At 43.2% G+C, this 16,121-nt stretch overlaps 1 protein-coding gene across 4 annotated transcripts in view; it reads right to left on the bottom strand.

Moving 5' to 3' along the window:
• Nucleotides 1-16,121, bottom strand: part of RGL1 (ral guanine nucleotide dissociation stimulator like 1) — a 177,260-nt gene that overhangs the window by 119,015 nt on the left and 42,124 nt on the right. For 2 of the 4 annotated variants that reach the window (XM_065896312.1, XM_065896423.1), the window contains exons 1-2: nucleotides 13,387-13,413; nucleotides 12,310-12,420 (exon numbers count right to left, since the gene is read on the bottom strand). The exons of 1 other annotated variant lie outside the window; for it this stretch is intronic. In XM_065896312.1, coding sequence (XP_065752384.1) covers nucleotides 12,310-12,420; nucleotides 13,387-13,413 — 138 coding nt within the window. Of the gene's footprint in view, nucleotides 1-12,309; nucleotides 12,421-13,386; nucleotides 13,414-16,121 lie in introns of those variants that run through there. One more of the 4 variants, XM_065896243.1, reaches the window with a different exon arrangement.

Below are 16,121 nucleotides of genomic sequence, written 5' to 3'. Positions count from 1 at the left end.
AAAAAGCAATGCTGACAAAAATGAGGCAAAAGCAGCATTTTTCCTTTTTTGTCTTGTGTCATCAGTTGAAGTATAAACTACAAATTAGATTTAGCTCATTTATTCAATATTTTCCTTTTTGTTTCAAAGAATGCGATTTACATTACCAAATGGCCAAAAAAAAAAAAAAGTCATGAAGACACATGTTTTATAATAGAGATTAGGTCAAACAACTTGTAAGATTCTTACTGAATACTGACTATGGCTTGGACATGGTTCCAGGTGATGGGAATATGAAGATTGATTAAAGATGGTCCCAAACCCTGCCCTTGAGAAGCTCAAATGAACAGGGCAAAGTGAAACATTTTTTTTTAAAAAAAGGATACAATGTGACAAGTGCTGTAATAGAGCTTTTCCTAAAGTGCTAAGATGACCCAGATAAAAGGATAATTATTCCCAAAGAGGGATCAGGGAAAGTAGAAGAGTACAGATGACATTTGAGCTGGGACTTGAAAGGTAAGTAGTTTATCAGTCAATCAGTGAACAGAAAAGCACTGCAAGCTGATACAATAGCATATGTAGTGACAGGAGGAGGAGAGAGCTGCATATAAACGTGGACTTCACTGTGGATAATGAAATCTACAACTCTATATTTTCAACTAAGAATAGGGCTAGTTCTTTCAATGGAGACATAACCACATAGGGAGCTGGAGGGTCAGAGAGATGGAAGGAAAACTTTTAAGCTTTCATCTGCCACATAGAAGAGTATCATCAACCCTGTTGCTGTAACTCTTAGCAAAATAGGGAGTTCAGGTTAGGGATGGGGGCTGAAATCAGAGCTGCTGCCATCAGCACTTTGCGGCCCGGTCATCTAAAGTTTTACAAGGCTTTGTCCCTCGAGCAGACACTCATTTGTGGATTGTCTAGGTCAACAATGGATAGAAAGTCATTTTTGTAAAGAATATCATAATCCTTCAATGCTAAACAAAGAATGTTCACGAAGAAACACTTGAATCAACTTTAGCTCCCTGAGAAACACTCGTGTGGGAGCAAAGCAGCAGCAGGACCTTCCAGGATACCCACAGCAGCGTGATGGGTGAAAGCTGGTCCTGGGCCCAGCTGATCTCGGCCCCGCTGCTTTGCACATAGATGATGTTACACAAGCGCCTTGAGTCAGTGTGTAAGATCCCTTCTTTTGTTCCACATACAGAGTCAGCACACACAGGGAGGATTCAGTGTCTGTCAGTAACACTTAACGTGAGCAAATCACTTATTCAGCATCTTTGTGCAAGGAATTTAATTTTTCAATTACAGTTCGGAGTACGAGGGTCAGTTAGCCCCACAAGTCAGCTGAGAACAGGCGTAAATAACAGAGAATGGATGCAGGAGTCTGAGTATCCTGAGAGAATAGGAAAGGATCTTACGATACTCAGGGGGGACCCTATATGAATAGAAGAAAGGCCAAGTTCGTGGGCAAGAAGCCAGAGACCCCGGAGACTATTTTTAATCCAGAAGAAGGACAGGAAGGAACAGGAACAAAACAAGGAACTCACACAGGAGAAATGGAAAGCAAGAAGGAAGCGACTGTAATAAGCAAATGGAAAGACGGTGAGAAAAATAGATAATAAAACTAAAATTGTATTCCTAACAGGGAAGCCAGGAACACCATAAGAAAAGGCTGAAAGAGAGAAGAGAACCCAAAAAGCAACAAGAGGACTGACTACTCAAAGGAAGTATTTTAAATGCCTGCATCTTATGAGGGTCAGTGTGGGCTGGTTGGTAACATTTTGCCTATGGCATTAGGTCATGAGTTCAAGTCCCACATCAGGATTTGGCCTAAAACCAAGTGCTGATTTTCCAGCAGCTCTGACAGGCTGGAAGCACTTTCCATTCCTGGGCACATTAACTTTACTATCCTTCTCTGCAACAAATTAAAAGTACCCCAAAGAAAGGGAGAATCAAAGAGAATCAACAGCCACTATCTCAAAACAAAACAAAACAAAATCATACTGGAGAGGGAATAAGAAAATAAAGAGAAAGTAGGATGTTTTCATATGCAAGATATTTACTGCATTTGTCTTTAGAATCCTGTGAGTATGGGATATTTGTTCCCACATCCCATCTATTGAGAGAAGCCATCTCTGCACTTTCAATGCACCAAGAATACTACTAGTAACAGTGGTCATGACGGAGGAAACACTACTCCTTGCTGAGCATGAAGATATCATTAGGTAATCAGCAAGTAGGAAGAAAAAAATATAGAAACGATTCCCACTGGGATGAGGGAAGAAAGGCAGGACTAATGAACAGACCATATGCCAATCACGCACTTAGGTGGTGAGAAGAAAAAAAAAAAACGGCCTTACAGTTAAATAACAATAAGAATATCCTTGTATTTGTATAATAATTTACATATTAAAAAGTACTTTGATATACATTAACTCATATGATCCTCACAAAACCCACGGGCAGAACGATTATCCCCATTTCACAGATGATGAAAGTGAAGATTTAGAAAGTCCTGTGACATTGTGAAAGCCACAACCTCGGGAGCAATTCAGCACAGTCCTAGTTTGGGGCTCAAGTACTGCATTAGCTAATCAACATGCAGCCCAATGAGAAATTTTACCTTTACTTGAACTTGTGAAAACACAATTTACTCACATCCTAAATTATGCCCAACGAAGAATGACTAGCATAATGCTTGCCAGGCAATTTTTAGAAAGACTGTTTCCTACCTTCCCATTTTTCAGGCAGAAATGGCAAATACAGGAGACAGAATACAGCCTGTTGTTAACTAGTACAATATTTTTAAAGCATAAAAATCAGAACACCGACAAATTAACTATACAGGAAAACTGAAGGAATTTGAAATGCGAAATACTGGAGCCCAGGCAATCATCATCTTTCACTGTACAGGCAGCCAGACAGAGAAAACACGACAACAGATATTACTTCTAATAAACAAGGATTACTAAACCCTGCCACGGCCCTTCCTCCCAGACGTGCAAAATGAGAAAGGGATGTCAGGAACATAAAGCCTCTCTAAGACCGTGTCTCAATCAAGCGGTCTGGATTCTATACAACCACAAGCGTCCAGGGCGGAACCACGCCTCTGCAAGTTTCCACCATGGGGTTCAAAGAGGACCCAGATGGTGGGGTCCCGATGAGAGCCCCACCACTCAGTGAGGGAGGGCAGACCATACCCTAGGTTCTGCACCAAGCACCTTACACACACAACTCACTCCTCACGGTAACTCTGTCCAGAGAGGACTGCTCATCTCCTCCCTTTCCAGGTGAGGAACTCGGGCTGAGAGAGGTTAAGTAACTTCAGAGCCGTACTTCAAGTAGCCGCACACGGGGCAGAGGCCAGCTCTGGATTCACACCTGTCTGGCTCCAAAGCATAGGTTACCTCCCTCTACTGGCGCTCCTGCTGGAAACACCCGTGAAAAGAAAGAGCAAATAGGAGGTGCCGTCTCCTACAAAGGCCCCCAGCCAGGAGAAAGAACCCCAGCCACACCCTGATGCCTCTGGGCCCTGTTAATTCTTGGTTAGGTTGCAAAACAGATACGCTCATCAGATACGCTCATTGTGTTGTGTCATTAGGAGAAGTCAGCATTTGGATAGAAAACAGCAAATGTTTTCCCTGTGCTCCACAAACTAACCCAATGCTTCCGATTTCCTGAATTATCTATTTGGGAGTATCAGTCACCTCAATAAAGAATTTCAAGTATTCCAATTTTAATTAGAAAAGTCATGACTGTAAAGCATTTTATTTTTAGCCAATGTCTAACCCAGTTTCAATTATTTTTACCTATATCCATTACATGTACTTTTGTTAGGCAGAAATTGTCCACAGATTCTAGCTCTGTCACCAGCAGTGACAGCATGAGAAGAGCATCTGACTAGAAAAGAGCTGCTGCCAAGAAAGTTGCCAAGAGCCTCAGTTGATATTACCTACCAAAGACATCCTACTTTTAGCAGAAACACTTTGTTTCTGGCCTTCAAATTATCTTTAGAATGATGAAGCTGGAAGGACTCAGCCTTGGCTTTGCTTTTATAAAAGATGAAAATGGGTACTAAAATCGGCAGGAAACAAAATAAAGGGGGAAAGTTGAATTGCTCAATTCCTTGCTGAAAGAGCAAACAAACAGAGAATGTCTGGGGGAGTTAACATGGGATGAGATTAACTGTGTGGAAATGAATTCAAATGAATGGACCACAGATGGCACAAACAATTATACTAGAAAATGTAGGGTAATGACTCTGTGAGTGTGGAAGGATATACAGAACCAACAACAACACGCCATCCCACTCCCAACCACCACCGTTATTATCCTTGGAAGTCAGTCATACACGGCATGACATAAAGGAGAAGACGGCTTTGAGGAACCAAGCTAGGCAGAAACCCCATTTATCAGACCACGATACACAGCCACACTGGTGAAAAGGCACAGGTATTTCTACAGTGTTAAGCCCAAAGGATCAGTGGTAAATGACATGCCTCTCTCTCTGCACAAGACTAACTGGGCTTCCTCCAAGAAGGTGTCTTCTACCTAATGTAGTCTTGTCCTACCTTTATTCCTTCATTCCTCCCTCTATTTGTATCCTTTTATAAACTGAAGACAGTTCCTAAACAGAAGAAAGTTAATCAATCACAATAATGACACAAGGGAAATCAAGCAAAACATAACAAAGTCAGACTTTGATCAGTTATATAGAAGAGGTCACGAGATGACATTAGAAAGATACACCAAATCCTAAAAAACGTGATATGAAAAGACATTTTAACTTATGGTGTACGTGTGTCTATGTGTGTGTGTAAGAGAGAAAGACTGAAATTGTGGAAGCGGTAAACTAAGGAAGAATTAGATCTTATCAACTTTTTTCTTCTGTACAAGTGGAGTCAGCAATCAGAGTGAGCCTCTAAGAGCACCAATGCCAGCACCCAGGATAAACAGTTTCAGAAAGGGTTTAAAGACGTTGAGGAGGAAGAGGAAAAAAGACCAGGACGCCTAACCATAAAATTTCTTGCGTCCCTAACAACACAATTATAAGTGTAACCGCTGTTGTCTAAAATACAACTCTGTAATCATAGTCCTGTGGGTTCCATATTTATTCTCTCTCCATGGCATACAGATTCAATCTGTTTAGTTTGTAAGGAAACAGAAGACTTTAGAAGGAAAAGAAAAAAAAAAACAAAAAACAAAACCAGAAACCACCAGCTCTCCAAAGTGCTCTGGAATCTGAGAAGCAAGCAGTGCTTGCTGCCCCGTTCATGAGCCTGAACTGAGATTCGTCTCTGGACAGGACACAGCAGGCATGCCTGGGTCTGGTCTGCAGGGCCTGCTGACAGGAAAGGAGGCATTTGCTAGTGTTTACATGGAGCAAGGCTGCCTTGAAGTCCCCAGGACATTTCATCCAATAAGAAGAGGATGGCGCTGACCCCAGAAAGCCAGAAGGCTTTTGACCTGCTCTTTGAAACCAGGGTGGTTAAGATCCACGCCTGCCAGGCCTCCTCTCGTCACCCTCCACTCCCACCACTGTCCCACCTCTCCCTGCACTCTCCCCCAGCCACCCTCTTTGTTCCGCTGCCCCAGTTTCATCTGGATCCTCATTCCTTTCCTCACTTCATGACCACTTTTGCCTCCTCCCCTAGTCCGGCTCCTTCCCGATGCATCCACCCGTCAGCTGTCAGTCATCTTTCTCAAATGCAAATCTGATCACCCCACTCAGCTGAAGCCCCTTTAGTGCTGACTATAGAGCATTGAGGACCAAGCAGATTCTACAGCTTATCACAGACATGGCTCTAGTCTTGCTCTCTGGCCTCCTTTCCCATCAGTCCTCCAGCAGGGGCCCTTCCCCCTTCCCCCTTCCCCCTTCCCCAGGCTGAGCCTCACACAGGGCTCTCATCTCTGGCCCCCATGCTTTTCCCCATGCTGTGCTCTCTGACTGGAATGCCTGTCTCCTGTGCCCCACACACCCTCATTTAACTCCTATCATCCGTCAACTCTCCACTAAAGGGCCCTTCTTCCGTGCAGCCTTCCCGGAGTGCCCACTCCCCACTCCCATCTGATTTATATGCCACCCTTTGGGGTTCCCCTAACACCCAGTGCAGATCTCTCACACGGCACTGATCACACCTACCACAGTATATGGTAATTAGCTTACGTTCCTGTCTCCCCTACTACCTGAAATTTCCTTAAGAACAAGGGGTGTCTTGCTTTACTTTGGATTCCCAAGATTTAACGTGGTGTCTGGCATAAAGTAGGCTGTTGATGAATAAATGAATCCTATCAAAGGTGAGGTTAGCAGACTCAAATGCAGATGACAGAACCATACAGAGATAGGCCACAGCAGCCAGGGAGTTCACAGTGGCTGTTTCACTAGCAAACAACCCAGAAACTGCCCCGAACTCCAGATTCCAAATCAACTCTGTGGGGATAACCACACCCATCAGCAATCCAGACTCGAGCTAAGCTGAGCTTCTCTCACAGAATAAAGCTACATTCCTCATCTCCCCCCATTTAACCAATACTTTCCTTGCTTCGTTTACAGAAATTTTTTTTTTCTGTAAAAAGTATATCTTGGTAGAAACTTAAACGTTTTATTTATGTCAGCTTATTACTGCATATTTTAATGTCAAATGTATAAGACAGTCACTACAAGATTCTGATTACGTAGAAGGGGGATACGTACAAGGATATGCATGCCACGGACAAAGGAAACTAAAATTAGTGGGATGGGGCAGTGGTGAATTCCAGCTAAAGGGGAAAGTACATCGACTTCATTGCTCTACTTTTCTTTCTAAATTTAAAACTCCAGGAAATTTTTCTTTATGCTTTTACAGAAATAAAAAAGAAATATGCTTACAATATTAATTTAACAGCATGTATACTTTAAGCATAAGGAATTAATGTGACTCATAGTTACGCTGTTATGTATTTGCTGGGGGCAGACATGTATCTTGCACTCGGCTGAGTGGCCCCAGGATTGCTGAACTGAAATGGATGTTCTTGGGTTCCATGCTAAATATTCCTTACACAGACCCCCAAAGATTCTGAAAGCAGTGAAGGACTTAACATAATAACGATAGCTCAGGCAATTGAAACTGACCGTATTTTCTTGATTGGTGTACAGCACACGCTGTACTATTGGATTATTTTAGAAACGTGTTCCCAAGGTCAAAATGAAAAATATATCAGTTGCTTCATTTACAGAGGTTGCTAAATTTTGGAACTTACTTTCTAAAGCCTAAATTAAACATTCCGATAGACAGGAATAATGCAACCCCAGGGCCTGTATTCCTAGATGAAAACAAGGATGACAGACTGTAAACTGAGGGCTCCTCTAGGGCTTATCTCCTTACAATTCTAAAACCCTCGCTCCTGAGCGCTCTGACCATACATAATGGTAACGCTTGCCAACACTAACTTGTGCATTGCCTTTCTTTCTTCAACGTTCAATACTATCCGACCGCTCGCCTTTAAAAGGCACTGGGGGATTGTCTAGTTAATTCACTGCCATGATTTTTTTGTTGTTGTTAAAATGAATAATCACTACCTTTGTTTGTGCCCTGCTTTGTTACAGAAAGGATGTAAGAGAGCTGTAATCATTAGCTAATTAGTTTTTCTCACTCCCATGCACCGCTCCTTTTCTTTATAAGCTAACATCTTCATGCTGATTTGGGTTTAAATGAGGAGTAACCATACATTCAGATTTATCAAGACAATATTTGCCTCGCAGAAAGGCATGAAGCTTGAGCCGCTCATTCAACAAACACTTACTGAGTGTCTGCCAACTAGATGGCCATAGTTCTCACTTCACGGAGCTTACAGTCTAATGGGAAATACAAATAAACAGGCAATTACAACAGAGTGAGGTAAACGCATCACAGACAGATAGAGAATGCTTCTGGAACGCGCAGAAGGGGTACCTCCTCCAGACTCGGGAGATCGGAGAAGCTTCCCAGAAGTGAAGTTCGCCGAAACTCAGGGAACTATGTGCCATTTAAAGGCAATATGGAGAGCAATGCCACGGAAACACCAGGTAGAGTCAATCCAAATAGTGCATCAAAGTGAGGTCAAACTTCTCCATTCAGATGTGACAAGTGGTTATCTTACCACTGCACTCATATAACCCACTGGGTTCTATGACAGATTTCCAGTCCCTTTTATTTCTAAATGCATTCTTTTTTCTCCTGTCCTATTTTACTATCTTTACCAGCCTCCCAGCTATCAAGTATTTCAATTCAAACCAACAAGGGCCTCTGTGGGAGATAGTGTGATAAATACAGGACGCAGGGCAGGGAGGCACTGGGGACCTCCCCACAAGGACCACGCAGCCACAGAAGCGCAGAACTGAGAAAACCACGTGACTATCCGCTGACCATTCCACTCCCCACAAACCTTGCAGAGGTGACCTGGCACTACCAATCCTGCTTGTGAAACAAATATCCCCACTTTGACTTTATCTTGGGTTTGATACATTTTTCTGAACCCTGAGGCTGCCATATTCCGAAGACAGCAAAATGGGCTCTTGACACTGAAGCCCCTTCCCTAACAGTGGGATCCTTTTCCTCTGTCCATTTGAGTATTCCTCCTAACATGGGACATTTCCTGCTTCCAGAGAATACTGGTATTTTCTTAAATTGCTTCTACACATCATTGTCAATGTACAATCACAATGCTGGAACCAAAGAAAAATAACTTTTCACCATTTGCTCTTCCAAAAATTACTCGAAATTTTTCAACAAGCTAATTGAATGGTTGGATAAAATTACTTTTTTTTTTTTTAAATGTTGGGAGTAGGAGTTTATTAATTAATTAATTTATTTTTGCTGTGTTGGGTCTTCGCTTCTGTGCGAGGGCTTTCTCTAGTTGTGGCAAGCGGGGGCCACTCTTCATCGCGGTGCACAGGCCTCTCACTATCGCGGCCTCTCTTGTTGCGGAGCACAGGCTCCAGACGCGCAGGCTCAGTACTTGTGGCTCACGGGCCTAGTTGCTCCGCGGCATGTGGGATCCTCCCAGACCAGGGCTCGAACCCGTGTCCCCTGCATTTGCAGGCAGATTCTCAACCACTGCGCCACCAGGGAAGCCCTGATAAAATTACTTTTTAATGTCTCTTCCAGTCCTGAGATTTTATGATTCTCTGACATAATCAGAACCATTTTTCCTTGAGGAAATAATATTTCAATAATATTTAGTTTTTCAAAGTTGCCCAACATAACCTCACAGAGATGCAGCTGCTGTATCAGTAAGTCCAGCCTGGTCGTTGGTTGAATATTTTACGATCAAAGACAGGGTTTTTCTTCAAAAGATCAACTGAACACAAAATCTCACAAACAAAACAAAAAAGAATGTCCCAAATGTTTTTGGATTGTATGATACTTCACATCTGAGGATGTGCAATTATTTTGCTATCATTCCCAAACTGGATCTTAATTGTTTTGTGATCTGAGTACTAGAAACTACAAACATGGTACTCAGTCACTTAGGCTTTTTGACATGTAGTGAGAGTCGTGCCCACCCTCAGGTGCTACATAAGCTCACACGTCTTTGGTGTACGACCCTTTATACACTCAAGATGGAGAGCTTATCATAAGATACACAGATACACATCTTCACAACAAATGTCTCAATTTGCAGCTCAAGTTATCATTCAAAACATAAAGAAAAGAAAGGTGTGTCGCTCAAGTCTTGCAGCAGCTGCAGTATCTAGGGGGGAAAGTACATCATAAGCATCCTTGTTCTTCTGAGTTGAAGTTCTCTTCCACCACTATGGAAACAGCCTTAGGGTCCCAGGCAGCTCTCAACAGCAAGGAACTAAACATCTGGGTTCAAATCCAGCCTCTACCACTTCCTAGCTGTGTGACCCTGGCAAGCAATTTAACCTCTCTGGACCTTTATTCCTAATGTGGAGAGAAAGAGATAATCACAATAGTACCTTCCTCAGAAACTGTTGTCATATTTCGATATACCCTCACCTCACTTCAGTCTCTAGTTCACTCTAAAACCAGTTGCTCTGACGTGAGGAATATGGTCAACAATATTGCAATAACTTTGTATGGGGACAAATGGTTACTAAGCTTATCATGGTGATGACTTCACAGCTAATGCAAATGGCAAATCGTTATGCAGTACACCTGAAACTAACATCAGAGTGTACGTCAACTATATTTCAATAAGAAGTCACTAAATAAAATGGTTGCTTTGAAGAATTTTGAAAGGGTTACTGGAAAAACAAATATAGAGAAGCCACTCACGGCCTAAAGAGAAAGGCTTTGTAATTGCTATGGCTCGATTGGTTGAGTCACATTTAATTAAATCTGGAATTTCCAAGGACAAAAACAGTGCTTCCCAACAGGACACCTAAGATAAGAAAACAAGGGGATCTGGGTTGGAGAGTCCCTAGGAACTGGCTTCTGAGGACAGATTCCTCCATCAACTAGAAGCAATCTTTTTACATATTTCCCTCTTGATATTTTAGCTCTACCGCTAAATCCAGGGTGAACCAACTCTGAAATCTGTATAAATATGAGAACTCTGGGAGAGGGGGAGAGAAGAGGAGTCCAGTGAACGGAACAGTCAGTGAGAATAACTAAATAACTGGGAGCATCTAAATGAACCATACTTCGTGTGTTTGGGACCTCCAGAGTTAACCCCTCCATTTCTCCATGACTTACTCATTCACCGCTATTGTGTTTGGCCAAAAACTTAAAACTGTCGCCCAAGCAACATCAGTCTTACTATAAAAGAGGAACAACCTGGCATCAGAAAATGTAATGACCTTTTTGAAGGCAGCTGCTTCAGAACTTGTGAATCATTTTGAAATACTCAGGCCAAACCACATCAATACCACATTTAAATAAAATGCAATAAATACAACCACCAAAAACAAAATGCTGACTTGTCAGAACTCTAGTTCTGCTTTTCCTATCAGGTCTGGCTGGTGATACACCTAATTAACTTCAAAATCATATTCCAAGTAAGGTACCTACTGGATAAGTGAAGACCTCAGGTTTTCAAAGGAAAGGTTCCGACCTCTCCAGAGCACACCTGCAGATGCCACTAACAATTTACCGCCCTAGTGGGCGGTACCTCAACCCCAAGTACGGAGCATGAAGGGCCTGACTTGCAACAGCTGGGGAAGCCCAAAGCAGTGAACGCCTGTGTCAGCAGCCCAGCAGACCCAGGGCAGAGGAAATCACTGCTGCTGGCCATCCTGCCTTAAACTCCAGGAATTGCAAGTCACGTGCTGCCTCTAGTCTTAACACAAAGTCCTGGGTAGTTTTGTTTCCTGTCCTCCTTCACACCCGACCTTTGATTTCTGCTCAAAAAACTGAATTTTCTGAAACCCAAAGCCAGTAAAGATTGGATGCCAGTGCATAATCTTCATTGCTCTCAAGCCCATCCGCTGTGAAGCCTCAATATGGCCAAAATAAGGCCAGGTGAAAGCACACTCCATCCTCTCTGTTCGCCTACCACTATGTTCTTTTCTCAAGGCTTTTTGTGTCATCTGTCACTGCTCTCTGCTGATTACTTCTACCTCCAAATGAAGAATTCCTTCGTTCTTCCACATGAGGATGTTTGCCCAAGCAGCGCTGTTTGCCCGAGCTTTCCATTCCTCACATCCCCTTTAGCTGGGATATGTTGAAGGATCCATTAGGAGATAATGAATAACTCACATGATCTCACCCATCACTTTAAAATCTCAGTGGAAAAAAATCTCGTTTATGGAAGCTGTGTTTCTCCAAAGACCCAGGCCTCTACGCGTTCTACGCATGAAGTCGTGGGCACCAAGCATGCATTTGCCTCCTCGTAGGCTCTGGAAAGGATGAACAGTGGGAAATCTGCCATCCCCCATAGGAGGCAGATTTGGAATGTCAGGTCCCCTGAGCACACTGGGTACTTGGTAAAGGGACAGGAGTAGGAGAGGGGCTGTCAGCATCAAGAGCGGGGAAGACAGAGAGAGAAAAGGATGCCATCTGGGCAAAATGGCTCTCGTCTAACACAGTGCTATTTTTTGGTCCTGTTACTGTGTCACTTTCTGCCACTCCACTCCCACTTTATTTGTCAAATACCTCAAGATGTTTCTAAGAGGTTCTGAATTATTGATAAACCTAAGGGAGATGCTTTGGAAAACAGTAAGTACAAAAAGAGACCGGTACTGCTAGTGCAAGCACTTGGTCATTGGTGGTTTCCTTTTTAAGGCCAAAAGAGAAGAAGAAAAAAAAAAAAAAAAAGCCTGCCTCTGCTAAATAATAATGATATTCACAGAACAAGAGACACTGCAAGTCCAAAGTTCACAATCTCTCCAGCTTTACTCACCCCTAGCCATCTTGCTCCTTTATTGGCAGCCTGTTGAATCTGGACTCTTTTGAGGGTGACATGGTACACAGCTCCTTCCTCTACCTCTTCACCCCAGTCCTGAATCGAGCTCTGCCAGGAGATGGGACAAAGAAAGAAAAAGAGTATTTTTTTTTTCCTCTCCGCTAACCACAATCTATCCCAGCTGCTTTGCTGCTTACACCAGCACTCAGGGCATAAGATGGGCTGTTCAAAATAAATATTACAATCAGAGGAACACAAGACACATTTGCGATAGAGGGAATGCTGAGATTTTCTTGGCCCCCAGCCCTTTCCTGATATCAGGATCCCCGGGCTTTTCCATTTAGTTATTTTTCCTAGACTCACTCACATATCTTAAATAGTTTTTTAAAGTCTTTTTTCTTCTTCTTCTTCTTAAAGAAAGTGGGGTTTAGTCCTGATTAACTTTTCCTCCTCAAGTGAGAGGAAAAATAATTCATTTGCAGAAAAAGGTTGTCCTTTTATAAGTGGCTCCGTTATTCGAGCAAACTACATTTTAAACTCTGCCACAAACAAGTGTTTAAAGTGCCAAGAGTGCTCGCTCCTTTGGAGTGAAATGCTTCGCATGTCTTTTTCTCCTCTTATTGTTTTGGAACCCACAAAGTTAGCGGGAGGTAGAAAGTTTTCATTTCCGTCAAATAATCTGGCATGTGCAGAAAAAGCAACACGTCAACTGTGTGCAGCGACCCCCTGGGTTTCCCTAAACTCGAAGTTTGTGTTGTTTAAAGAGCCGCTGGGACACAGAAGCGCTCCGCGGTTCACCCAGACTCACAGTCCTTTTGCCTTAAAAGTTTTCCTTTGCTGTTGCTGACACACATCTGCCCAGACACACCAAAGGCAACTGCTGAGAAAGTATGGCTTAAAGGGAGAAGACACGCAGAGAGGAAGGCGTAGAAAGCCAAGGGAGAAAGCTTTAGCTCTCAAGTCTGGAATCGGATTGCTCCGTTCACTCCGAGTGAGTCCAAAACCCGCCCAGGGAAAGCGGGAGGAGATTCCCCACCAGAGCAGCCTCGGGAGAAGGCAGAGAGTTCTCGTTACCATTTTAGCTTGCCAAAGCAATTTCATTCTCAGTTTTCTCTCCGGTGTGTGGACGCGGCATGATGCGCCCTGCTCCCAGGCGAACGCAGTCCCCGCCCGGCTCAGCCACGGCGCCTCCAGCCCCGGCCCCGCGCGGCCGCCGCACACCCAGCACAGACACGCGCCCGCCGCCGCCGCCGCCGCCGCCGCCGCCGGTGCGCGCGACTCGTCCACAAAGAGAGCGCGGCGAGCGAGCGAGCGAGGGCGCCGCAGACTCCTCCCCACGCCACTCCGCCGCTCCGTGATGTCAGGCTTTCCTGTTTGTGCTTAGGAGCACACTCTCCATCTCTGAAATCCCATGGATAAAGTTAGCTTAGCGCACAGTGATTTCTCCAGCTCTGATAGTGATCGGCAGACAACTACCCTTTCAAGTGGATCAGGTTTTCCTGATTGGCCACCAGGTGCCAAAAAAGATCCGGGTGTGGTATGAGGAATCAAGTGTGTTTCTCCTTTCCTTCGCTCAAAGGGGGAAGGGGAGGTGCAAAAAAGGATGGGAGGAGGCGGTCAGAAAAACGTCTATTATCTGCCTGTTACCTGTTGAATTTAGATTCAATCAGGGCGACCCCAATGAGAGTGGCAATACTAGAAGCCCGGAAGTTTTTCCTTAGGACAAGAAAAGAATTGGTCAGAGAGTATTCCAAAACCCATGCCCAAGGCTGCCCCTGTCCTGCATCAGCACACCGTCAACAAGAAATGGCTCTGGACTTCTTTCTACCACCCATATGATAAAGGCTCATCCAACTGTAACTGGCCATAGTGGGAGGGAAAGGGACAAAGCAGGAAAGGGTTTTGCTGAGACTGACAGCTTGGAAATGGGGCCACCAGTGGCCCCGGAGGTTCTGTGAGTCTTTGTGACTCATCACCATGGGTTGAGTTGTCTGTACTGTAGGGACACAGTGGGATAATAACTGCAGGGAAAGAGCCATTCATGAGGAGACTGCCAGAGGGAGTTTTGTCCTAACAGAAAGTAAATCAACAGCAAGATACCAGATGATAATATAATCAAACTTTGGCACGTGACAATTCCATGCCAATTGCAAAAACGTTTAGGGCTCATGTCTTTTATACTATTCAGCCCTAAATGGATTTAGTCGCCTTTAAATTTTTTTTAAAGAAAGGCCTCTCACTAATTGCCATGCTAAGGCATAAGGCTGGGCTTTGGTTAATAATAAATACATTACGAACTGAAAAGCTAGAGAATCAAGTGTACTGATGTACCCAGGAGAGCAAAATAAATGACAGTGAGGCCATATCAAGGAAAAAAAAAATCTTTGGACACTTGAACATCTTCAAGTCACTCAGCAAAGTTCCCCACATACAACCAGAACCTACGGGGCTCAGTAACTGTGGAGAGACAGGACACTCTTTTTATAAAACGGAAGTGATCATTTCTATTTTAAAAAAACACATAAACTAGACCCTTCTGTGACCACCAGGATAGAGTGTCCCCAGTGTCCAGAGGAAATGGTGTGGAAGACCTACCTCCCTGCTTCTTAAGCCATCCTCAGCCCCCAGGACCACCCCTATTCAGTGATCTTGAAGTACACAAGATGCACCTGGGGACAGTTAAGGAACCCATAAGATTAATTTCACCACTACTTTAACCTGATTTTTAGCTGTGAATTTGGAGATCACTCCTTAAAGTTTTCCACTCCAGGTATATCGAGAAGTTTCTTCAACCACGCCCCTCCGGGGAAGCCCTCCTGGACAGGGCAGCTTATAACTCACAAGGCTCCACTCAGGTTTCATATCTCCTCAGCCTCCTCTCTACTCCACCAATTCCCAGGCTGGTCACCTGGTGTGTAAGGGAAAAACAGGCTTCCAGCAGATACAACTTCAAATCCTGGTTTTACATTAAGAGTGAACTTGGGTGCTACTTCCCTGGGCTTTCATTTCCTTATCTGTAAAATGGGACAAACATCGATCTTATAGAGTTTGAAAAAGGATTAAATAGAACTTATATACAAAACACCTAGCACATGATCAGAAAAAGCTCCATTCCCTCATTATTACTGCACTTCCTCCCAAACTGCATTTTCCCAGACTCACTGAAAAGTTGTACGCATGCAATGTGGGGAAATCTAAAATGATGTCTTCTTGCTGAATAATTTCAGAGAGGTTTTCTCTGAATGACTACTTGTATTTATACCTGATAATGTACGTGATTTTATCCAAATGTTGATCCTCAAAGAAAGGTTGGTTTTAGATACAGCAATCAAGTGTTGCAGTTTATAATTTTTAAATATTTATTTTAAAATATTCCACATGCAGGCAGCTCAAGTCAGTATTACCTTATTACACATACTTTTGGGTTAAAATACTTCTGGTCAATATGTGGGAAGGATAAACCAGTAAGCCATTTATAACTAAGTTTGAATTTAGTTACCAGATTAATCTACCCATGATCTAGCATGGCCCTTAGAGAACAGGTCAAGTTTTGTTAAAAGGATATCAGCAATGTTCGTACTTTTCAGCATACAAGTCTTTGAACTCCTTGGTTAAGTTTATTCCTAGGCATTTTATTCTTTTCAATACTATTGTAAGTGGGACTGTTTTCTTAATTTCATTTTCAGATTATTCATTATTAATGTATATAAATGCAACTGATTTGTATATATTGATTTTAAATGCTGCAACTTTACTCAATGCATTTATTAGTTCTGACAAGTTTCAACACACAGTGCTGGGAAAACTGG

This window comes from Phocoena phocoena, chromosome 1 (assembly GCF_963924675.1).
Source record: "Phocoena phocoena chromosome 1, mPhoPho1.1, whole genome shotgun sequence".
Classification (NCBI taxonomy): domain Eukaryota; kingdom Metazoa; phylum Chordata; class Mammalia; order Artiodactyla; family Phocoenidae; genus Phocoena; species Phocoena phocoena.
This window is presented reverse-complemented; position numbering and strand designations above follow the sequence as displayed.